Below are 24,420 nucleotides of genomic sequence, written 5' to 3' on the forward strand. Positions count from 1 at the left end.
GTTGGTCCATTTATATCCACACTAGATATTATATTTTCAGGAATTATTTGAGCAATACCACAACTAAAGCAATAGATGCACTTTTAACTTAATTAAAAAAAAAAATTCCAATATGAGTTACTCTAGTCCCATATGTCTTCCATCAATAAGTCATGACACAGAACCACTCAGATCCAGTCACTTACTACAGCTGTAAGCTTGACAGAACCCCTCAACAGAACATTGTAGACTTCTTGACCTAAACTCAAGTACAAGTCTCAGCTTACATCTGAAGAGAGATGTGTGCAGCTTCAGCAATATCACCCATAAAGTAACATAAGAAAGGAGATACCCAAAAAGGCCAAGAGATCCCTTTAGTCTTGACGTCCCCATATAAAACAGAAGCCCAGTTTACAATGCAGTTGAGAGAAATTTGCTGTGTATTTTCATCCTGCTACTGTTTACTAGACTTAAGAAATTATCAGCATCTTTAAAAGCTTCCGTTATTCATTCTACCACAGAACAAAACAAGTTTTCACTAGGAAGAACATGTGTTGACTGTCACTAAGAAAATACATTATGATAAACATCTCTGCCAGGGAAGCATCACTACAATTTGCAGTCTATAAAGCACAGACACCATAACTCCTATTAAAAATGCATCTACATTTAACATTAAAGAGAAAAAAGCTACTGACTTAATTCCACCCTTCATTTGAAATTTGTAATCTTCATGTTCAAGAACACATACTGCCTTTTGGCCTGCAAAACACTTCTTAGACCAGACCAGCAAAATACAAAATTTTGAATGCTTTTAATACACAACAACATGCTATGTAAACTTCAACTACTATTGTAGTTATTATAGTATATTCAGCATTTCATACCCGTAGGTGGGACGTGATGATCTGTGATTGACAAATTATCCACTAACATAATCTCAGAAACAAGAATTTAAGTAACTTGAGAAAACATGTTGTATCAAGATATTTTCAGCACAAACAACAATAGTGATAAAGCAGAAGGGTAAGTGCCAATTTCTTTAGAAATACTCCCCAAAAATTTTACTATTAAAAATATACTGAGCTGCAATTCTTCCTACAGAAATAATTTTAAATGTCTATTCTGTCCTTTCTCTAGTAATAAATGAAAACAGCCCATGACTGAAACAGGTCTTAGTTATCAAGTTTCTAATAAAATAAAACTGGACCAGAAGAATAAAACTGCTTTAAAACAAGTTCCAAAATGCACTGTAAGATTCCTAAATGTGAAGAATTAGGAAATAAATTACGCTCCCACATAACATAATAATTTATCATGGCCATTATAAGGACATAAAGCAATATTTTAATGTTAGTATCTCTGTGCCTAAGGAGTTGATGCTTTTTCAAACACTGAATGACACTGCTTTTCAATAAGTTTCTTCAGGTTCTGAAACAAAGCTAGATGAAGAGTTATGAACATTTCCCTCACTCCCTCCTTTTTAAGCATATAACTGCACTTTAGGTATTTAACTATGACTAAGTATATCAGGACAAAATAGCAACAAGTAGAATTTTCTCCATCAGTTATCTACAGCAGAGAAATACAACTGAAGATACATATAGCTAATACCACTCATCTGCTTTTGAATTCAAAAGAAAGATAAATCTGAGCCATGTACACACAGAAAAACCCAAAACCCACAGAGCTATTAAATGTCAAAAAACATCTTGTCTGCGAGAGATACTTTTTCCCCATTTCCAGTACGTTTCAACTGTGAAACAAGTCTACTGTGTTCCTGTCAGGCCTCTGTCCCCTGCCTTAAGAAGAATGATGAGTAGGACTTACCTTTCTGGAAAACTCTGCTGCTTTCTTTTCACTCTCTTCTACTTTAGCTTTGTCCACACAAGCATCTAGAATTTAAACAAAATAACACACAGAAATAGGGTAAAATGTTTCACGGCTCTGAGATGCCTTCCAACCATAATTACACTCTGACATCATAACACAAAAAGATAAAAAATACAATTAATCACTAAGTTGATCTGACCAAACATTTGGTGAATTATTTTGATGAGTAAAATCCAAAAATATTTTAAAAAGTGGTGAGGACACATGACCAAGAAGGTTGAAGATGAATCATCATAGTTGTCCTGTTTCTGACTGATCTCGGTTTCATACCCTTCTCTTTTACATGAATCTACTACTGAATAAGAAAAAAAAAAAGGATTTTCACATGAGTATGACGTAATAGTTACTGCTGAGGTTTCAAATCAGAAAGCCTCCTTTCCAGATCAGGAACATCCACAGTCCCTCAATGCTTTAACTGATTCATTTGCCTCATATACTTAAAAAATATTACAGAAAACAGTCTTAGAATGAACTATATAACTATTATAAATCCACTACGAATTAACGTTAATGTAAATTTTGGTATTTGTAACAGACCTGAAATTAACGGAATTTGTGAACAAACTTTTTTTTGTTATTAAGACTGTCATACTTAGATATAAAACAGGACAAATTTTGAGAAGCAAACTTCCTCAGTGTCATTTTATTGAAGGCTGCAAAGCCTGATCTGTCCTTCTCTACAAGTACACTTGTAGGCCACCTGCAGATTTCCACAAAACTGAAGTAATTCACACTGTTGATTTAAGTTTAGACAGAAGCATACAAAGGAAAACATGCACTTTGGTAAAACAAGGTAAAATTGCTTAGAGGATACAAACCAACAAGATGAGTAAAATCCACATCCATTCTTCCTCTACATTTAAAATCTGGGTCCATGCCACTGCAGTGCAATACTATCTGTGATACACATTCTTCTATTATCTTGTAATACTGAGGTCTAACAAAGAAAACATTTTACAGGATAATAAGAACATGAACAATCATTTAGGTGACATGGAGGGGGCAAAAGGGAGTAACTTCAACTCCTAATATATGAACAATTGCCAGTAAAAGGATCAAGTTAAAAGTCATATTTGTACTCTGACTAATTAAGCATTGTTGCCATTTCTCAGGATACCTGAAGTTCAGGACTACACAAAATATTGTTCACTTTTCATTTATCCTTTATCAGACAATAATAAAATAAGCAATGTCTTTAGTATTTTCAATATATGCAGCAAGAATTTATTTAGCATGTCCTCAACACAGTGAATTCCATCACTCACAACAGTAGCAATATCAGTTATTTCAAAAATGAGTTAATTATTACCTTAATTGCTTGATATACATCTCTACACAATCATATCAGGAATCTCTAAGATTAGGGGATTCTGTCCTCAAAATTATTAGTTCTTACCACTGCAAGGTATTACATCTCAATTTCATACACCATTGAGCTCTCGAAGTACGAAACTCTAAACCTAAACCGATGATATTCCAAACTTTCAAATTTATTAAAAAAAAAAATATATATATATATATATATAAAAATCAAAGATTTCTCAGGTTATATTTTACCTCTAAATTTTATCATCTTGCATATCAATTGTTTTTATAATGCCTTTATAACTAAAATAATACTTCTTATAACAAGATTTTGTATGTGGTACTATGACACTGCTAAGACACTATGAGGTGCCCATAAGAGAAGCTTACATTGAAAAGACATGGTCTAAGACACTGTGGAAGTATTTTCAATTACAAGTAATGCAACTAACTTTCAATTCTTTTGAAGCCATGAAGCTATTAAATTTGAATAAGGGAAAAAGTGCCCAACAAGTAAGGATATTTTGGGATAAGGGTGTTAGAATGAGGTTCAAGTGTTTGAAACAAGTGATATCATACAGGGTGTTTCAAAAAGATGAACACAGTCTCAAAGCAGTGTGATTTCAAATTGAGTCCATCTTTTTGAAACACCCTGTGCTAAATAAGATCTTTTCAATATTAGCATTGAGCAGAAAGAGAAATAACACATCAGTTACTGCACAACAGTTCATGTGTCATTATGAGCTACTCAGTTTACCAGGGTCTTGATTTCTATTCTTCTCCCTACCCGCTCCCAAAAATCAAACCTGACGGCTGACACTTACCGGACATAGTAATCATTCCTGATGAGAAGAAAATGTTGGAGAATTGACAAAAAGTAATTTTCAGAAGAAGTATCTTTCAACATATTATACAGTAGATGAAATACTTCATGCACATCAGTGCAAACATTGTTAAGGAAACACATGGCCTTAAAAAGAAAAAAAACCACACCCCACTACACAACAAAACATCTCCCCCAAACCCAGTTCTCCAGATGTCATTCACACTGTTCAAGTAAAACTTTCAACAATCTGAACTACTATCCTTATTACTAAATATCCTTTTTCCACTAAGATTATCCACATAAACTCTGTCCCTCAGAAAAATCATAGTATATACTTATCAAGAATTCTACAAGCATATTTCCCACAAAGCTTTCATTTTCATTCTGAAGTGAGTCAGGCTATTGGCAAATACACAGTAGTCAATCTTTTTAATTTCTTAAAGCAGAAAGTAACCTGTAATTACCTGTTCTGTAATGCAGCAACACTACTTATTAGTGCTTTTATATTCTTCTCATTGATTTTTGTCTACCTTCCTCCATTTAAGTATCAGTTACTACTCTTAAAAACTGCAAGCAATCATCATGAACTTGGTAACTTTAAATCTGCTGCTTCTTCACAACTAGGGAAGGTATGCACCTTAACTGCTTCAGAACCTACTAGAATTTTGTTCCACCTTATCAAAACTCATTTTTCTTCAAACTTAAAACCTTCCATGGGTGTAATTTTACATCTTCATGTATTACAAGCCAGAGCTTACCTTAGTAAATGTTATTTACAAAAAAACTAATTCAGTTTCCAGTGACTCACATTTGACATGCAAATTTAAATACTCATTTTCTAAATAAGTCTTTAACAAAATAGAGCATTCTAACTTACGTTTCTAACCTTATTAAATGATGCAACAGGTTATAACATCATTTCTCTAAAGGATATTCCATTTCAGCTCTGATATCATTAAGACGATGTGACAGTTCAATTAAGTCTTCTTCTTTGTTTTCATCAAACACTTTCAGCTGAATATCAAGCTCTTCATTCTCCTTATCTTTCAAGCCCTATTTTTCAAGGCATAGTATATGTTAATTTTCCCTTTTTCAAAGCAAGAATTCCCCTCCTTCAAAGATTGTATCATAACAAAACATAAGACATTAACCTTTGGAACAGTGCATAGGGTTTTTTATTATAATTGCAGAGTTGAGAAAAATTAAGGCAAAATATCAGTGAATATAGCAGGTATGGGCTGCAGAACAAACATGAACACTTCTAATTAAGTTCATCTAGGTCATGGCATAAAAGCAACCATGGTATATTGAGAAATACTTACACGAGAAGTAAAAAGCCAAGACAAAAATACTCCTCTACCTTAGACATTCTCTGCAGAATTAATGATCTGAGTTCTATGTGTATGTTGTAATTAATACCTTATAAATAAACAGTAGGATTGTATTGAATATTTTAGTTGGTATTACAGCTTACCCACCCTTAATTCTTAAAGTTTAAGCATTTTTTGAATATGTAAACTAATTTTCAGTAGATTAAAAAAACCTAAGAGTTCTTCAGGCTTTCTAATATTCTACAGCAAATAAAGGCAAAGGTATATACATGATATAAAACCTAAATACATACCCTAAGAAAAAGTAACATATAGACATCAGTAAGTTTCAAAGCTGAATGTACTAAAAACTGAATGTTTTTTACTCCTAACAAATGTTGATGATTCAAAACTTCATATCCTAAAAGTTACAGAAGTATATATTTTTTTCAAACAAAGGTATTCTTTAATTTATCTTATATTTTGTAAGAAAACATATTCTTGATGTAAGTATCAGAATGGTTTCTTGGAAAAGAGCTACAAATCTACCCCTAAGTCACAAATATGCATCCACAGCCACCCATAAAAGCACACTTCTGTGTAGCTGCAAGAAGACAAGCAGTCTCCAGCTGTCAACAACTCTGTCAACAAAAGAATAAAGGAGTCCATTTGATTCTTCTTTAAAAACTCCAAATGCTTTTTAAGAAGGCAGATTAAAGAAAAATATATTTTACAAAAAACAACAGGAATGGCATATACAAAAAAGTTAATCCAAGATTGGTTCCACAGCCAGACTCACATTAGCTGCATATGACTTGAGCTCATTACGCTAAATTTGACCACTCTAATTACATTTTTAATATATTTACTACCACTATGGTTTACATAGCTAATGAGAGACTAAATTTTCAAGTATACCAAATGAAAGGAGATTTGGTTTGACAGTCCCTTGGAGGTCTGACATTTCTCACTTCCAATCTTTCACATCTGCTACTCTCAGTAAAATGAATTGGTTATCTTCAATATACACAAACAGTTGACTGTGATCAGTTCCTACATACAGATGGACTTACAGGTAATATTTTCTTCAGGCCACAACGTAAAAACTCGTTTCTCAAGTGTATCCTGAAATCAAGATCTTCTGGAGATGTAACAAGGGCATTGATGAGCTGCATACATGCTACCTGTTATTGGAAATATAGGCAAAAATTTTAGTATGTATACAATGAAAATAAACACTGGTCTTTGACCATTTCATTTTAATTATATAACCAATGTTAAGAGATAGATATTATTTATTATATGGCACACATGCAACACTTGACTTTGGTTAATTTAAGCAAAAGCAAATTCTGCTCTGTTTTCATATTGTGAGTGCTTCTGCTACATCAGAATTGTATCACATAAAGGATCATACTTTATTTCAGAAAGTTATTCTCACACTACAGTTTACTCAACTCCTCCTCTTTTTCCTCAGTATTTACCAGTTAGAAAATAAACTGGTTTTACAGTAATCAAAAAATTTAAGAAAAACATCACCACCACTACCCCAAAAACACCCATAAACAACATAATTCACATCACCAGGTGTCTTTCTACTTCTGCACAGCACTTTTGCTAAATGCCTGAAGTCTCAATATACTGGCTAATGCTTTAATTGAACAGCTGTGCGCTTTAATTGATTTACTTTAAAGCAGGTAGACAATAGCATAATGCCAAAAGTGCTGATCCATGTTAAAAGGCTAAAATGGGACTCCAGGGAAATACCAAGTTTAGTAAAAGATGTTAACTGCAAATAGAAGTAGCATTAGGGTAGAAGAAATAAATAAATAAAAATCAATAGCTGCAGAGAAAAGTCAGATAACAGCACCCTTCCTATTTTGATTACATTCACTATCTAATTTTAACAGAACACCTTATGGAGTCTTAAATTTCTATTAAAACACTCTTTCAAAGGCACTCCCTTTATATAGCTGCATCTTCATGTAATGTAGTATCATCACGCTTGCTTGAATGATTCTTGTTATTTTACTACTATGACATGACTTAACAAGCCAAAGTACATGTCCAATCTGAAATTAATAGAGAGAAGAGGTGCCATCTGCTATGATTGCTTTTGCCAGAAGAAACTCTGGCTTAATGGCTTGTGCTAATACATTACAAGTCAAGAATGATTTTGTCAGAAACAAGGTAATGAGTCTTGCAATTGTACCTTTACTGTTAGTTTTTGGGGGCGGAGGGGTGGGCAGGAATGTTTTGTGGTTGTTTTAAATCAACAACATCATAAAGTAGGAGAAAACTTCAAAATGAATTATTTTGTGACAGCATTATTAAGAATAGAATGTCATTTATAGTTCCTGAAGTAACTCTTTTCAATACATGACTTTGTATGAAATATAAGCATTCCCCGCACAAAGATATTACATTAAGCTACATGTCTATCTTCAGCTGACTATAAAGCCAGTATACTGAACGTGGCAGCTATAAAAACATACACTTCGCACTGATCAGTTTTCACTATGGCTTATTTCTGTTTAATGTAGGTGGATGGCTGTATTAAGAGGATGGCTATGTTGGATGAAACCGAGCTTTAAATATCTAAAACTAGAAATTTTACTCCCAATCAATTTACTCTCATATTATTAACTGATTAATGAATTATCATACTGTCCTGGTGTCATTTTTTTTTTTTCAAAAAAGGTCAACCATTCAATTTACCAGAGATAGGCTAGAATTTCCACTAAGTTGTCATTACCAGGAAAAATTATAAAACCAAAATCCTTCACAGCCAAATAAAACTTGACTGAAGAAAATCTCAGTAGCTTATCTATTTCTTCATTCACCAGAATTACAAAAAGGTGAACAATACTGGACATATGTCCATGCCACAGGTACTTCAAACAATAAGATACTTGAAGTTTGTGCTCAGCTAAGGCATTCCAGATGTGCTTCTAAATGAAACTCAAACACTCTCCTCAAGAGCACAACACAAACATGTTCCATCTTTTCACAAACATATTACTTGGATGAAATCCATTCAGAGCTGTAAGAGTTTTTCTTTACTTTGGATGGGGCAAGATTTGGGGAGAGGTGTTTAAAGAAGCAATGCAATTTAGGAGTGAGTACTTTTTTCTGCTTCTTTCCTAAGCCCAAAAGATGCACAGGGAGCAATGCCTCCAGCTCCCAAAACTGCAGCCTCCTCTGGGCTCCAGTAACAATAACTGAAACATTTCAGAGGACAGACTGGGAGCTGGGTTTTCATTGGTCCATTAAACACAAAATTCCCAGTCAAGAAGATTAAGCAGTGACAAAGATAATAAAATGCTTCCACAAGCTTATTACCTGAACATTACATCTGGCATCCAAGAAAAGGAATGTCACCCACTAATTACTCTCTTTTTATTACAGTCAAGAATTTTCAATCTTATTTTTGGGACAAGGAAGCGAGTTTCTTCATTTCACACCATTAACAGTTAGAAAACCTAATATCAGCAGGCCATTTCTATTTATTTTTCCTCTTTTACAGGCCAGTGGAGTAATAGCACTAAAAGATTTTGCGGGTAAACAATTCAAAGATCAGAAAATAATACACAGTCTTAGAGCGTTTTAGATTATTTCTGAAGTATTAGTAAGCATATTAAAATATAAACCCACCTGCAATTGTAAGAATTCATGGTTTTCCAGTCCTTCAACAATCTGAGAAAAACGTTCCCTGTTGTGCCTTTCAGCAGCAGTGGTTATAGCACCTAAAAGCTTGTCCAGACTAAGAGAAAAACAAACCATCAAAAAGTGTACCAGTCAACTTCCTCACTTTAAACATACTTAGCCCACTACTCAAGACTTTAGTGCACTGACAGAAAATCTGAATGCATTTATCTACACTTATCTATACAAAGTTAAAAACAAACCAAGAACCAAGCGTTATAATATCTACTTAATGTTGAATTTTTAAAAAGGTGAGTAAATCTCTATATTATTGTGACATTCAGGTAAGAAACAATCAATAGGAAGAAAACAAAAAAGGAGAAAAAAACCACCAACACCACTACCTTTGCATGACTGTGCATTAGGTACTACCTGAAGTGTTTGACATCTGGGAATTCTAATTAATTGTCTTTTCAGAAATCAAAATGTCTTTTTCTCTTTATTGCATACAAGCCATGGAGTTTGCCATTTTTAACCTTCAGTAAACTAAGCCAGCCAATAATTTAAAGCAAACATCCACCAACTGATTATCTATGTTCTAAATAGCTCAGGAACATGTGGTACATAACTCCATAACTTGAACTACTCAAAACTTCAGCTTCAAATGTTAATTTTCTGCCCTGTCAAATTTGTTATTTTTAGGTAGAGGTGATATTCTAATAAAATCCATAAATATATTTCTTTCTATAGTATTATCTTGCAAACTAATAAAAAATCTTAATATGTGGTGCCAAATCAGTAATTTTCAAATATAATAAATTCACCTCCCCTCCTCAGGGAAGATGTCCCAATCTCAATCTTCCCCACAATAATAGGCTCGGTAGTGCTCCATGTTAACACACTATCATTTTAATTGTCTTTAAATCTGACAGCTTTACTTACGGCAATTAAAAGTTCACAATTCCTGATCATACTCAGAGATATATAAAATATTTTTTTTCAGCAGCCACTTATGAACAGTTATGGCTCAGGAAGCCTTTTCTATAGTAAGCAATCATATTCCTTTCAGACCTTCCACTTAAAGCCATGATTTGTAGATCTCTGCTCATTTGCTTTTGTCTGACTTAATATTGGATTAATGCATCAGAACGGGTGAAAGTCTCTTTTCATTTAAGCTACATTAAGAAAGTAAATACTTAACAGGTTACATTACATTTGTTTCGCTGACAAGTTTTCTCACCTGTGTCCAAACTGACAATCTGTGAGCATTCAAAAAAAAAAAAAATTGTTTCAGTATCTTACTTACATATTTTCCTCTCCAACAATGCAGATAGCAGAAAGTATTTTCACTGTTTCGGTCATCATGTGTGGTTGCTTTGGATCGATTGCTCTTGATAACAGCAAGAGACTTCTTTCATCTCCTAGAATCCTTTGCAATCCGTACTTAAAGAAACAAAAAGCTCACAGTGAAGAAACTGTATTTGCCTTGAATACTCACCATCATCTTTGGGCTTTAGATCCTTTGGAATCCTCACACACACATCCCTTCCCATATGAAGTTTGGCAACATTCTACACTAAAACCTTCTGGCTTTTACCACTTGTGGACACAAGTCAGTCTTCCCAATCTTACATTTGAGGTTATCTCCTAAGAAAGCAAGCCAGCCAGCTCCTAAGGAAGATGCCATATCTTGTAAAATTGGGTATCCACCAAAAGACAGATAGATAGAAGAAAAAAACTGGTTTGTATCTGAAACACCTCAACAGTAGGAAAAATTCACTCATTTTTTTCCCTGTAATTGTAACAGCTGCTGGCAAGTTGAAATAATATTTTCCACACAACGATCAATGGAAGTTAAAATTATTTTTTGAAAAAACGATCTTCTTTTATTTATTGCATATTCTATTTCATTTTCTGAACAGATTAATTAAAAAAACTTAAATACTGTAATTTATTCAAAAGTAGCAGTATTTGTCTTTTTTGGTTTTGTAAATCAGATATCTAATTGTTCCAGGTTACACTAAGTGCAGGAATAGAGGAAAGCATGTGAATATTTAAGTTTGCTTTTCCCACTTCAGATGGGCTATTCTGGAAGTGAGATTTTACTAAACTGAGTAGCAGTAGTTAAAAGTAACTTAATGCATAGCTATATTTGCTGCAGGTGGGAGGGAATAAAATTATTTTAATAACACTTTAGATTTTGCTATGAGTAAAGCAAAATCACAAGTTTAACACATCAACTTCTAGAAGCAGCACTCACACTTTGTGAACATGAGTAACCCATGTTAGAAACAAGTTGAGTACAATTTAAACTAGACCAAAGTTTTATCCCTTATCTACCACCTACCAACCTATAAAACTGTAGGTAAAGAGGTATTAAATCATACTCAATTTAAAAATCAGGTTTAAAGTACATTATATTAACAAACAATCATGTATTGAAATCAGAATTTAGAAAGAAATATTTTCCTTTCCATTTCACAAATAATTAAATTCCTAATTCACTTACCTTAAATCCATACTATCACTCTCTGCCAAATATTTTACTTCCAAAAATTACTAACGTTTAACAAAAATTAGACAAAAATGCATATTCAGAAGGCTTATGAACAAGACACTGAACAAAAGGTTACACTAAATTTACTAGCCTACGTTTCCAAAGAGTCAGCGGACACTGGATACACAAGCTTTCATTCCTTTTCTGAGATTCAACATGCTACAAAGATCTTGAAGGCAACAAAAAACAAATATGCTAAAAATATCTGAATTTAAAATGGTTCTTACTTTATTGTTCATAAATGCTTTGAGGCACTGGATAAGTTTATGTTGGTTCTTCTTATCAATATTTTCTTGCCTTGAAAGGAAGGAGGAAAATAACTTACATACAATCTTCACAAACTCCCCCACCCCTCCCTTCCAATGGTCCAAATCCTTACTGTTTCTTGTCCAGAAGCTTTTCCAAGACATCCAACAGAAGTCCAAGACCTTCATGTCCAAAATTGTTAACCCAGCTGGAAAAAGGAAGAAAAATGCTTGTAATTATTTCTTAATCAAATGTAAAGCTTGCAAAGTTATGCCTCCAATACTGCTTGCATATCTTCACAGACACTGCTGTAAGCCCCACTTCCCAGGAAGGCCTGATTAACCATTAAGACAAATGCTTAGTTTCCACAACTAGAAGTTGACACCCACCATGAAAGGTGAGAAGATATTGCAACCAGCTGCAAACGTTTCACTTATCCTTTTCCACTGTGCTGAGAACAACATTCTCATGCCAACAACTATTAGCATAATCACTCTGGTTTCAGAAAAAGCCCCACAATTCTTTATTGCTAAGCAAAAACTACAGCAGAAATTATTACTTACCTGACTGGATTGCTGGTTAGAGACACTCTCAAAGACTCAAGACAATTAAGCAGCTTTTCCTCCGAAATTCCAGATCGCAATTCGTGAATATATTCTTGCGAGGACAGTGTGCATTCATGCTTGCTGTTTTTCAGTCCACCCTATCACAGAAGACAGAATGCTGCTTAAATTTATATTGATCATAGTAGCGTTTAGACGTTAACATGTAAGGCAAATATTTCCACGTGACCTTTAAAATCACCGTTTTCCCTGTACAACTATTAAAGACATCCAACTTGAATTTGATTTGTCATAAGGGTTTAAATAGTTTAGGTTTCGCGTAACAATAGTAAATACTTTTCGGGAATCTTCTTTGAGTAAACTGCATGTACTACATCTTTTATATCAAAATTCAGTTCCATCATTCGGTTGTATTAACATGTTTAGCTGCTACACATTTTCATTTAACATCTACTCCACAACACTGCAGTAGAAGCAACCATAAACAGAGAGACATAAAACCCTCATACTTGTTATTAAGCTTGTCTGATCATTCCCACTGTACCTGTCTTCTTTTTTTAAAAAAAATGCTGTGCATTATCACTATGGACATATCCTGACTCAAATTAATTCTCTCTTCTCCAAAAGAACGGAAGCAGATAAACCTCTGAAAATTACTTTGAAAAGGAGCTGGCATCCACCGTTAAATCAGTTTTTTAAAAAGCATGCAACTGCATGACTTGATTTATTTCTGTAGCATAGTTCCATGTTTGGCCACTAATAGAGATATCTAAAGGATCTTGTTTGTTACAAAAGAATCATATGGAAGATTTGACAAAGAGCTCATCTCCCTACTGAAGCGTCATTACAGAAGAATACCTACAAGGTATTTCAGTATTAAAATACCTGATAATCAGTTTTTAGAGCTGTAGTATTCAAAACCATGAACAATATACAAAACATTTCACTAAAGGGTGCAACTAATCTTTCGTACAGCTCTGACAAGTTGCAAAAAAGCAGTCTCAGCTCAGAAGAGCGGTTATGATTATCATGCAGTTCCTAAAGCTCCTTAGCTCTAAGTGGTCTATTGAAGAGAACCTGATAAAGATGTGTCATGGGTGTAAAGGCAACATGAAAAGTGTCTGACCTAGAATAGTATTTACATGTATTTGATTTTAATTATATCAGAAACTTCTTTGACTACTGTAATCTTCCCATTTTCTCTCTTTCAAAAAGTTACAGTTTTTATGAAGTTTCTGGTTTGCTCAATTCAAATTCTTACCATTCGTTTTCTAAAACTGGCACTAAGTATGCCTGATGACAAAATGACTCGTCTACATTTAAGTTCATGTTTTTGACCTAGATATATTCCAGTATTAATGCATATAACTATACTGTGAAAAGCTACACAGTTCTCTTTCAGATTATTTGTCCTCGACAAAACAAAAATATGCCACAAACTGTGACTGCATTAAGACAGTATCCTCCGGACTATGTCAACTTCAAAGATGTTTTTTGCTGACACACACAGCACCTTTAGCTGGACAACACAGGCCAGTTATACAGCATGTTTCAAAAAGAGGGACCCAATTTGAAATCACTATATCTCTGCAACCACAAACTGCCCATGAATTAAACTCTTGCTACTTGAAAGGGTGGGTCATAGAGTCTCCAATGATTACTGCTAGATGTAACTTTTTTGTGTAACTGTAACATGCTGCCATTGTGAAATATACTGTTTTGAAATTGGGCCCATGTTTTTGAAACACCCTGTACATCGAAGGACCAAGACAGACATAACAATGAGTAAAAAGAATATAAAGGAACAATCTGTCACTATCAATCACCTAAACAAAGAGATGCTCTTCCACTGAAGAAAAAATAAACAAACAGGTCGAAGTTATCTTTATAAGAATAGAAAATTACTTTAAATCAGGTAAGTATATTAGCTCTACATACTAAAAATCATAATACTACAGAAAAATCATTACTCTGAAAAATCATAAGGTAAAGGACTAGAAAACAGGAACAGGCTTATGTCATTCATTGAATTTGATGGAAACTGAAAAAAGATGATGTGTAACTAATGTACAGCATCTACACACTATTGGTACAGCTTTTGTCTTTCAGACAACAGCCATTCCCAAAACCCTAAGAGTAAAAGATGAAAACAGATGCACTGCTGTAAGCCACTACATCTATAACAAGATAACGGAAAGTTCAATTAAATGCCATTATATGTCAAGTTAGACCTTGAAAAGCACTCTAGAATGCAAGACGTATTTGTTTCTCCAAAAAGATTACTTCCTGTGGTTAGCCCTTCCACTGTACTCTGCTCCAAGCTCCTAGCGACATACCTATTCAAACCAGGCATTTAAGGTCCTTCCTACAGTTTCTTTCATATTTAAATCAAGGCTTGCTCTTGCTGCCTCCTCTTCCTAAGCATTTCAGAAGACCTATGACTCCCTCAAAACCAGTTAAAATAGGTTAAAAAAGGAATTGGCATCACCATCTCTTAAGCGTCCTTACCATACCTTACAAGACAGGCATACTTCTCCCGTGACTAAGCACCTTGAACTGCAGAGCAATAAGGAACTGTCCCTTCTTCCTTTTTACCCTCTGCTTCAAAACAGATGATGGCTAGAGATGGCTCATAAAAATCCATTCTGAAAACTTTTAACACAAGTACTCTGATTCATGCTAAAGGATTCTCAGCTTAACAGGATTACTTGACGTTATTTTCTGCAACCAACTTTTCAGTCTCAATGAACTCTTACCTCTAGACACACTAACTGGAATGCTAAAAGCAGATGCTATTTCTTTAAATTTCCCCGTTCATAGAGAGTTGGATTAAAATACTATTTTTAAGTAATGCTATGCTTTTATGTGGATCAGATTTTACTATATACATTTCTCATTGAAGTGCAAGGTCTCAGTGAAAGTTATGCTTTATGTGAGAGCAGCTAATAAAGACTAAGGCAAAAGCGAAGTACAAAGAAACTCAGAGGGCTAGGTCCCACACCAGAACTTTGAGATGTTAAATCAATACATAAGATCAAAAATCTTAGAAATTACTTTATGACCAGTCACCTTTATAGTATTACAATTACAGAATGGAATTATTCATTCATGACAACTCAAATGAAAGCCTGGACGACACATTGAAAATCCTTTCCTGAGGAAGTCAGAAGTGATGAAGTTTTAATGAAAAACTAAGTTTAGCAGAACTCCTGGAAGTCTCAAAAAAAAAGCCCAAACAAGTATATAAATTCCTAGCTTGATTTCCCATTAAGGAGGTAAATCTAATCAATTAAAATCTGTGAGTATGACACAATTAATTGTTTAAGGGACAACAGTGACAAAGAGACAGGAGAGACACCTTACAGTGCAAGATATAGTTAAAAATAAACTTCAGCATAGTTTTTATCTCTACACAAAGTTTTTCTTTTTAATATTTAGAAAACCAGGCACAAATTAAGTATTTTAGCTATTTTTATTTCAGTTTGTCTTACTTTACCTTGACTCCAGGTGATTTCAAATTTGTTAGCTAGACAAAGAAATTTCTCACCCAGGACCTCCGTAAATATTAGAAGGGACTTAGCAAACGTCCAGTTTTATACACGACCCAGATGTGCCACCAAAGGACTGCAAACAAGTTTGAGAACCAATTTCTAACAAAATAATAAGGATGTGCCTGATGACAACCAGCATGGCTTCACTAAGGGCAAATCATGTTTGACAAATTTGGTGGCCACCTACGATAAGGTTACAGCATTTACAGATAAGGGAGAAGCAACTGCTGTCATCTACCTGGACATGTGCAAAGAATTTGATGCTGTCCCACATGACATCCTTGTCTCTAAATTGGAGAGACATGGATTTGACAGATGGACCACTCAGTGGATAAGGAATTTGGTCATACTCAAAGAGTTGCAGTCAAAAGCTCAATGTCCAAGTGGCCAGTGACAAGCGGTGTTCCTCAGGGGTCAGCATTGGGACAGGCGCTATTTAACATCTTTGTCAATGACGTGGACAGTGGGACTGAGAGCACCTTCGGCAAATTTGCCGACGACATCAAGCTGTGTGGTGCAGTCAACACACTGGAGGGAAGAGATGCCATCCAGAGGGACCTTGACAGGCTTGAAAGGTAGGCCCATGCGAACCTCATGAAGTTCAACAAGGTCAGGCACAAGGTCCAGCACGTGGATCAGGGCAATCCAGAGTACAAATACAGGCTGGGCAGAGAATGGATTGAGAGCAGCCCTGAAGAGGAGGACTTCAAGGTGTTGGCTGATGAGAAGCTTAACATGAGCCAGCAATATGCACTTTGCAGCCCGGGATACAGTTGGCTTTCTGAGCTGCATCAGAAGAAGTGTGACCAACACACTGAGGGAGGAGATTCTCCCTCTCTGCTCTGGTGAGGCCCCACTTGGAGTCCTGCATCCAGCTCTGGAGCCTTCAGTACAGGAAAGACACGGACCTGTTGGAGAGGGGACAGAGGAGGGCCACAAAGATGATCACAGGGCTGGAGCACCTCTGCTACGAGGACAGGCTGAGAGAGTTGGGTCTCCAGGGAGACCTTATAGCAACATTCCAGTACCAAAAGGGGGCTTACAAGAAAACCAGTGAGGGACTTGCCACAGGGGCAGGTAGAGACAGGACAAGGGCAAATGGCTTTAAACTGAAAGAGGGGAGATTTAGATTAGATAGAAGGAAGAAATTCTTCACCACGAGGGTGGTGAGGAACTGAAACAGGCTGCCCAGAGAAGCTGTGGATGCCCCATCCTTGGGAGTGTTCAAGTCCAGGTTGGACAGGGCTTTGAGCAACCTAATCTAGTGGAAGGTGTCCCTGCCCATGGCAAGGGGCTTGGAACTAGATAATTTTTAAGGTCCTTTCCAACTCAAATCATTCTATGATTCTATCAGGTTTCTTAGGAAAAAAAAAAAAAAAAAAAAAAAATTGCTCAATTCAGTCCAACAAATTAAGTACCAAATTCTTGTTTAAAAAAAAAAAAAAATCACTAAATTCAATCAGGACAACGTAAAATGTAGCTGAGCACTCAATAAGAAAAAAAGCTATGCTGTGAGTGAACTCATCTTATGCTTATTAATTGACCTTCTGAATCCTCTGTATCAGTCTTTTTCTCACACTGATATCCAGCAGTTTACATGAATACTAACAATTAGGATATTAAAAATATCCATGTTTAAAGAGAACTAAGCAAACCAAACACTGTAAATTTAAAGTTTTGAGTGACTGCCTACAAGACAAGCCTAAGTTATATTTGTTACAATGAACAGATGAGTTCTCAGTGAGTCTGAAGTATTTGGAAATAGATTCCTGAAAACTTAAGAACAATTCCCTCAAAAGTGCAATCAATGATCTCCTACTGCTAAGATAAACATGACTGAGGTAGTTGATAATTATTTTGATAAAACAGGAATTCAGTTATGCCCACTGAATTTTTAAATCCAAGATAAATGTCCATAATGTTCCAGCCTAATCTCTAAAAATGGAAGCGTATTCATAAAAAAACAACAAAACTATCATGTTCATACTCACCGGAACTTTACTTCCGACTATCTGCATGCAGTGGTCAGCCAAGAGAGGTTATTGTGTAAAAGAGATAATAATAATACATAAATAAACACAGCAAAGTACTTAGTAGGATGTAGTATCACACAAATTTTTCAGTCTCTAATCATTAGTAGTAGTAGTTACATTCTTTTATTATTTTATCACACTGTTTAAGAGTCACATCTTCTCAACAGGAAAACAGTTCTACTGTAGGAGAAATAATTTGAAATCCCTATGTTCTGCTGTTGAATCATCAGAATTTTATACATTTACAAACAAATAAGTAAATTCCTTGCTTGACATCTACTCTTGAAAGATTAAGAGATATGCCATTTTGTTAAAATTATCAGGTCAAATATTTTATATATGACACTGAGAAAACTACACAAAAACTAATGGCATACTGACTTCCTTGTACATATAACAACTTGATTTATTATGAAGCTTTTGATCTATTCCTATGATGTCATCACTGAATTTAATTAGGTTTTCGTAATCAAAAACATGCCCTAGAGTTATAAATCTAACTAGCATTTCAGAAAATTTCATGTGGTGTTTTTCTTTAACTGCTCAGTATGGATGCTTTTAATTATGTGGATAATTAAACAGTGATTTGCAGAATGACATCTTCTCTTTTTACCATGAAACAGCATCTCTGTGTATTAATGAACAAGAAGCTGACTTTGCACAGAAGAAACTACAGACAGGCAGTACATCTCTGCCCTGTTCTATCACTTTGCACAAATGACCATGTTCCTGTGAGCACCAGAACTATGGATTTCTGCCTAAATATTGTAGGCCTTTCCTTGTCAGGCAATTTATTAAATAACCACCTTTTACTGATTAAGATCCTGGGACAGTATGATTTTGTTCCAAGATCTGAATTTGATTATATCTGTTCAGCCTCTACCTGCTTCATTTCCTACTCTTATCTCTTCCTTTATTCATTTAGGAAGTCCTTCAGAAGACAGAAGTCCCTGAAAGGCTTTCACAATCACTTCTCCTCTAGAAGCACTAGACAGACTGTCATCACTAGACAGTCTCTTGTCCTAATTTACTACCTTTTTCTTCCACCAACATTCAACTCATTCAATATGGCACGAGATGTTGCCAAGTTCAGTTCTGAAACCGAACTCCAAGCCCTCACCATTTCTCAAGTATCATTTCCACGGTCAACAATTTTTCTCTTTGTGCAAGAGAAGGAATCGTAAGTACAAATAATGACCTCACGTGAAAGTATCCAGTTTATTATCCTCTATCTTTCCTTCATCCTCAAAGGAAAAGGAAAGCTTTTTTGAACCATTGGAAAACAAGGTTTCTTTCTCACTCAGAACTCTGAAGACAGCACAGTGTTTCAGAAAAGCATGGTCAGCATGCTGCAGATGGCACACAAGGCAGAGAAAAAGCACCAAATTGAAAAATAATTTGGTTAAGACAACATCAGCAGATGAGAGTGATATTTTCAAATGAGTGGAGAGCTTAAAAGCCTAAAAAAAAACATGAAATGAACTGGAAGAAAAGTCACATCAACTGTTAAGTGTGTCTCAGAAGCTCTAAGCAGAAGAAAAGGCCCAAGTATTTTCAGTATAAAAAAGGAAGACAGGTGACCAATTATCTTTGGCCAAAGACAAGAGTAGAGAATTTCAAGAAAGATAATTTTGAATGCAATCAGCATTTTCATGGAAGACAAGCCTGAAGATGGCCCGATGAAAAGAAATTTTGACAATTCATGATGCAGTAAAAATTGGTTAGAGCTTGAACTCAACTAAGCAGAAGATAAAATTAACAGTGAAAACGAAGGGGTTTTTTAATTGTAAGATCCCAATCAACATTTTACAAGTGAGCTCAACTTTCTGTATTTTTTAAATCAGTTAAGGTGCTAAATTAAAAGCTAAATTAGAGTAACACGCTACAGAAAGGTCATTCATATTTCTGAACAACCTTAAATCATTCCATTCAAATGCTGTGATTCAATTGCAAGGACTTACTGAAGCACACAAGCTTCAACCTAAGTCCTTTTTCCATCAGTAAAAACATTTTGCATACGTTTAAAACATCCATACTGGCGCTGACTTTAAAGCTCGCACTCCTGTATGAGGACATTTTTTTGATATATTTTTTTTTAAATTGTTAGCATATTTTGGCCAACATATCCCCAGTTCTGTTAAGTTTCCCATGCTGCAGTACATATGGTGGTAAAGATGCAATCCGTTAAAGTTTTCAGCAGTTAGACATGCAATGGTAGCCGTGCTTTTCATACTCCGCTACAAAATCATGTTATTTGAGGCAGCTACATTGCAATATTACTATATGTAAGAGAGATCATCATCTTCCAGCTACTTCTTGGGAAAGAATTGCAACTGCTTCCATTGTGAAAGTTTCTACTGCTTCAATAACATATTTTTACCTATTAAGCAAAACTTAACACTGATCACCAAGTGAAGACAAATATCTCACAACAGATAATCAATAGTTCATGAAAACAGTCTAGGCAAAGTATATACTAACAGGAAACTTCATAATATTCACTGCATAAGCTTAAATATTTTTCCAGTAACTTGCATGTTTAGCTAGACCATGCTTTAGGCTCTTGATTCCTTTCGGGACAGACTAAAGCACTGCAGATTTTGTATAAGATGAACTCATGCAGGAACATCAGTCCTCTCAAAAACATAAATCATCATTTTCACATTATAATGCATGTTTTTCCTCACTTAAGTTTATAAACTTTGGTGCTAAGCCTTTGCATTTATAATTGCACGTCACCGTAGTTTTAATTTTTTTGAAATCTAACTCCACCAAGCAGATTTTAAAGGTTAAAAGAAAAACAAGTCACATGTACTGCTTACAGATTCATTATTCAGACAAACAATTTAATTTGCTAGTTTATTTCCCAAAGAAACAGATTATTATTTAATGCTATCCTGTACTTAGCACTCAAGATTCAGCTCAGTAGAACTGCTGGCAGTGCTGCCATTATTGAACAATTATTCCGCAAAGTCTTCATATCCAGTAATCTTTTCTTGCACATAACTTAGATGTGAAAAAAAGATGAAATTCATCCTAACTTCAAAATAACATAATACACATTAACTAATTTTATTAAAGAACTATGCTGATAGCAAATTTTACTGCTTGAGACTTACTATTGTCCCTTCAATACACAAAGCTACCCCCCACCAAAACTTCTTCCCAATACTGTAGTATGTTCAGTTCCTCATAATTCACACTACCTTCTTTAGAGTGCCTTAGACAACAAATAGTGGCACAAATCAGGACAAAATTTTTTCTAAAGAAGTCACAGCATACGTGTGTGTATATCTATATATATATATATATAGATAGATATATATATATGTTTCATCACACATTCGTGAACTTTGTGGCATATTCTTCTTTCACATAAGAACTATGTGTGCCATAGTCTATTTTTAACACACAGCACGCATTACTGTTGCATTTTATAACTAATTATTACTATTAAACCCACTACTATGACTCCCACTGCAGAAAATTGCCGCTCTTCACTATTTGAAATGGTGTTTCTCCACCCCAACAAGCGTTGGGGCATCCAGTGGTTCTCTCATGCTTCTGGCACCTCAAAACAGACAGACTTCAAATATTTTGAATGCACAATCCATAAACTAACAGTTAATCAATCAACTTAAGTACAAAGAATGATCAACACAAATGAAAGGTCTGAATATATTTTTCTACTCAAAATATAATTTGAAACTCGTTTTTCACTAAAGGAGTAACTTGATTTACCTTCGGAACATTTCTTAGCAGAATATTTAATGCAGTTCTCAACCCAGCAACAATACTCAACATATTCAAATCAAGCTAAAATACTGACTTCATTACAATTTTAAATGCTTTCAATATGTTGTTCCCCTGTTTCTAAAACTGCAAATTGTACATCTATTATGTATGTCATTAATGAAACCACAAAGTCATGCTACCCCTTCAAAAGCTTTTGGGACCAAGAATTTGTAATATGAAGCCCAGAGAAATATGCTCAGGTTCCACACATTACTCTACATCATTGGATTTGCAATTTCTTACCATTTACAAGAAAGCATTAAGTTTTCACATTGTCCAATAACTGAAATACAAACTAACCCTTCAGATACATCTGCAAGCATTTAAAATTATATTAGTAAGTACAGATTTCTTTTTTTCCTATCACTCTTAGAAGATAAATTCAAACAAAAAAAATGAAAGTTTCAAGCTTGAAAAGTATACCACACATGAATTTAAGCTTCTTTCTTTCATTTGTCTTGGAGAGGTGACTACTTACAGATTTGGCAGTTGCAGAAATGTATTGGACAACCATCTCACGTTTTGTGGTCAAGTCTTTATCTCTTAAAGGAGCTTTACGTTCTTCATTTAGATTCATATCTTCCTGTAAAGAAACAGACAGCACAACATCAACATTCTATTTCATGCTTTTTATTAGTCTTTGTTATTATTATTCTACTTTTCTTAAATAAACAGCTCACTTTTAAACAAACTGACTTTTTCCAGCTTATCTTCATTTCAGTTTGTTCAGTTCTGAGCTACCTAATTTTCTCATTTAATTCTGTCACTTCAAGTGTTTGCTGTTTTCAAGACTTAACCAAAATTACAATTTCATCAAGGGTAGTTACCATTAGTGAAATCTGGCTCAAGAAATAAAACCAGAGGACAAAACCAAAAATTCTACACCCCAAACTGATCACCTAAGTGTTAACTTTTATGAAGTTTCTGTGGTTTTTTTTATAAAGTCTTGTTACAACAGACACAATTTCTGCAGCATCTAATCAGAAGGCTGTTATTACATAGATTATTAGCTTGTGGCAGGGGTAGATGTGAATGTGTTCCAACTGATGTATATAAAGTAACCTAAAAATTCAAATATTCTACTAGTTTTAATCCAAAGATACCTGTTTCAACTTAATAACTGATTAAACAAAATATGCAGTCATCACTAGTCATGACAGACCTTGCCATTAAAAGTCAAAGCAACTTCAGATTAGGAACTAAGACCAATAAATATTACTGTACCAACTTATTAGCTAATACCTTTTTCAAATAATTATTAGTTTCTGGAAGACAGAACTAGTGTCTGCTTCAGTTAACATAACTTGGAAAAGTTAAAAATAAATCCCTTAATCTAACAAGCAAATCAAGCAAGTATTAGTTAACACTTATCCAGTCTTCCAAATGAGCTTCACTTCATTGAACAGAGTAAACCTACACAACAAGACAGGACCATTCTTAGGCCATAGTGACTGTGTGAAAGTTTACAATTTCAAAGAATGATACAGAAAACACTATTCCCAACAATACTCAAAATATCATGCTTCATGTATGGACACCAATGCATATGACAGATTTAATAACATATCTACTTCAAAAGATTATCGCTTTATTACTAATAGCAAAGCTTGCCTGTGAGGGGAATCACAAACCTTGACAAGAGATCTTAAGATGATATAAAATCGAGCTTTGTATACATTAAGATTTTATTAATGGAAATTACTATTTTCTAACGTTATTTAGGTAGTAAAAACTATCCTTCAACAGCAGTATCTAACTACTGCAACTAAGGTCTATAGAGGTTATCTTAATGAAGCACTCAACAGCTTAAACTTTTTATTTTTGGCTTTTTGCCTTTGCTTTCTCTGTTAGAAACAGACCAATGAATTTAAACATATATTACTAGCATTCTGTGTGTTACTCAACTGCTTATGTGCCAATTTAGACAAGTCCATCAGGCCTATGCTATGCCCTCCCAAGTAGTTAATACTTCCAAAACAACAATATGTGAAAAATCACTACTACATAACAAACGCCAACATTGAAACAAATTAAAATCCCATAAAATGATCTAGCACATCATCTTACCATCATTTTTTCAAAGAGATCCATAACTTCTTTTTCTGATAAGTTCATGCAACGCTCATCAACAAGTGCCTGGGCAAGCGGGATTTCACTTATAGAAGGTTGAGAGTCAATAGGATGCTGAATGAGAGGCTTCTCTTTTTTCACTGTTTTTCTGAAGGTTGTTATTCTGTCACGCTGCAAAGACAGCCATTTAAAAATAAGCAAAAACAGAAATACAGGAAAGCAGCCAATTACATGGCAGTAATACACACATTTTTAGTTAATCCAAGCAGCAGAGTTAAAACTCAAATTGAACTGTAAGTAAAAATACGCTAACATTCAGAGATTACTTTTCACAGAAAGACAACAACATTTAAAGTAAATTCATAACAAGTCACATGTAAAAGGGATACAACTATGTCTCACAGTTTCAAAAGTACCTATGTTAAACTCTTAGCATTTCAAAAATCTTGAGTTCATATTTTCAAATTACTCCCTAATTATCCTGATAGTGAATAAATATGGTACCACAAAGGTAATGTCCAAGCGTTCCTTCACCTGAAGAGCTATAAGTCTTTGGAGGACAAGTGAAAAAGCCAGCGTTGGGAGGGAGGTACTCACAAGTTCATCAGGCTTATTAAAAAATCCTGCTAAAGTAAAATAAAGTTTGT

The 24,420-nt window shown here is 34.6% G+C and overlaps 1 protein-coding gene across 1 annotated transcript in view; it reads right to left on the minus strand.

The window, feature by feature from the left end:
* The window catches only part of DIAPH2 (diaphanous related formin 2), a 209,323-nt gene that overhangs the window by 166,411 nt on the left and 18,492 nt on the right, over nucleotides 1-24,420 (minus strand). Inside the window, exons 3-15 of the mRNA XM_082061623.1 lie at nucleotides 23,771-23,944; nucleotides 22,182-22,286; nucleotides 17,867-17,887; nucleotides 12,325-12,464; nucleotides 11,895-11,969; nucleotides 11,743-11,812; nucleotides 10,265-10,401; nucleotides 8,968-9,076; nucleotides 6,387-6,497; nucleotides 4,938-5,056; nucleotides 4,002-4,118; nucleotides 2,691-2,809; nucleotides 1,810-1,874 (exon numbers count right to left, since the gene is read on the minus strand). Of these exons, the coding sequence (XP_081917749.1) occupies nucleotides 1,810-1,874; nucleotides 2,691-2,809; nucleotides 4,002-4,118; nucleotides 4,938-5,056; nucleotides 6,387-6,497; nucleotides 8,968-9,076; nucleotides 10,265-10,401; nucleotides 11,743-11,812; nucleotides 11,895-11,969; nucleotides 12,325-12,464; nucleotides 17,867-17,887; nucleotides 22,182-22,286; nucleotides 23,771-23,944 (1,362 nt within the window). The remainder of the gene's footprint in view (nucleotides 1-1,809; nucleotides 1,875-2,690; nucleotides 2,810-4,001; nucleotides 4,119-4,937; nucleotides 5,057-6,386; nucleotides 6,498-8,967; nucleotides 9,077-10,264; nucleotides 10,402-11,742; nucleotides 11,813-11,894; nucleotides 11,970-12,324; nucleotides 12,465-17,866; nucleotides 17,888-22,181; nucleotides 22,287-23,770; nucleotides 23,945-24,420) is intronic.

This window comes from Streptopelia decaocto, assembly GCF_964273445.1.
Source record: "Streptopelia decaocto genome assembly, chromosome: 10".
NCBI lineage: Eukaryota > Metazoa > Chordata > Aves > Columbiformes > Columbidae > Streptopelia > Streptopelia decaocto.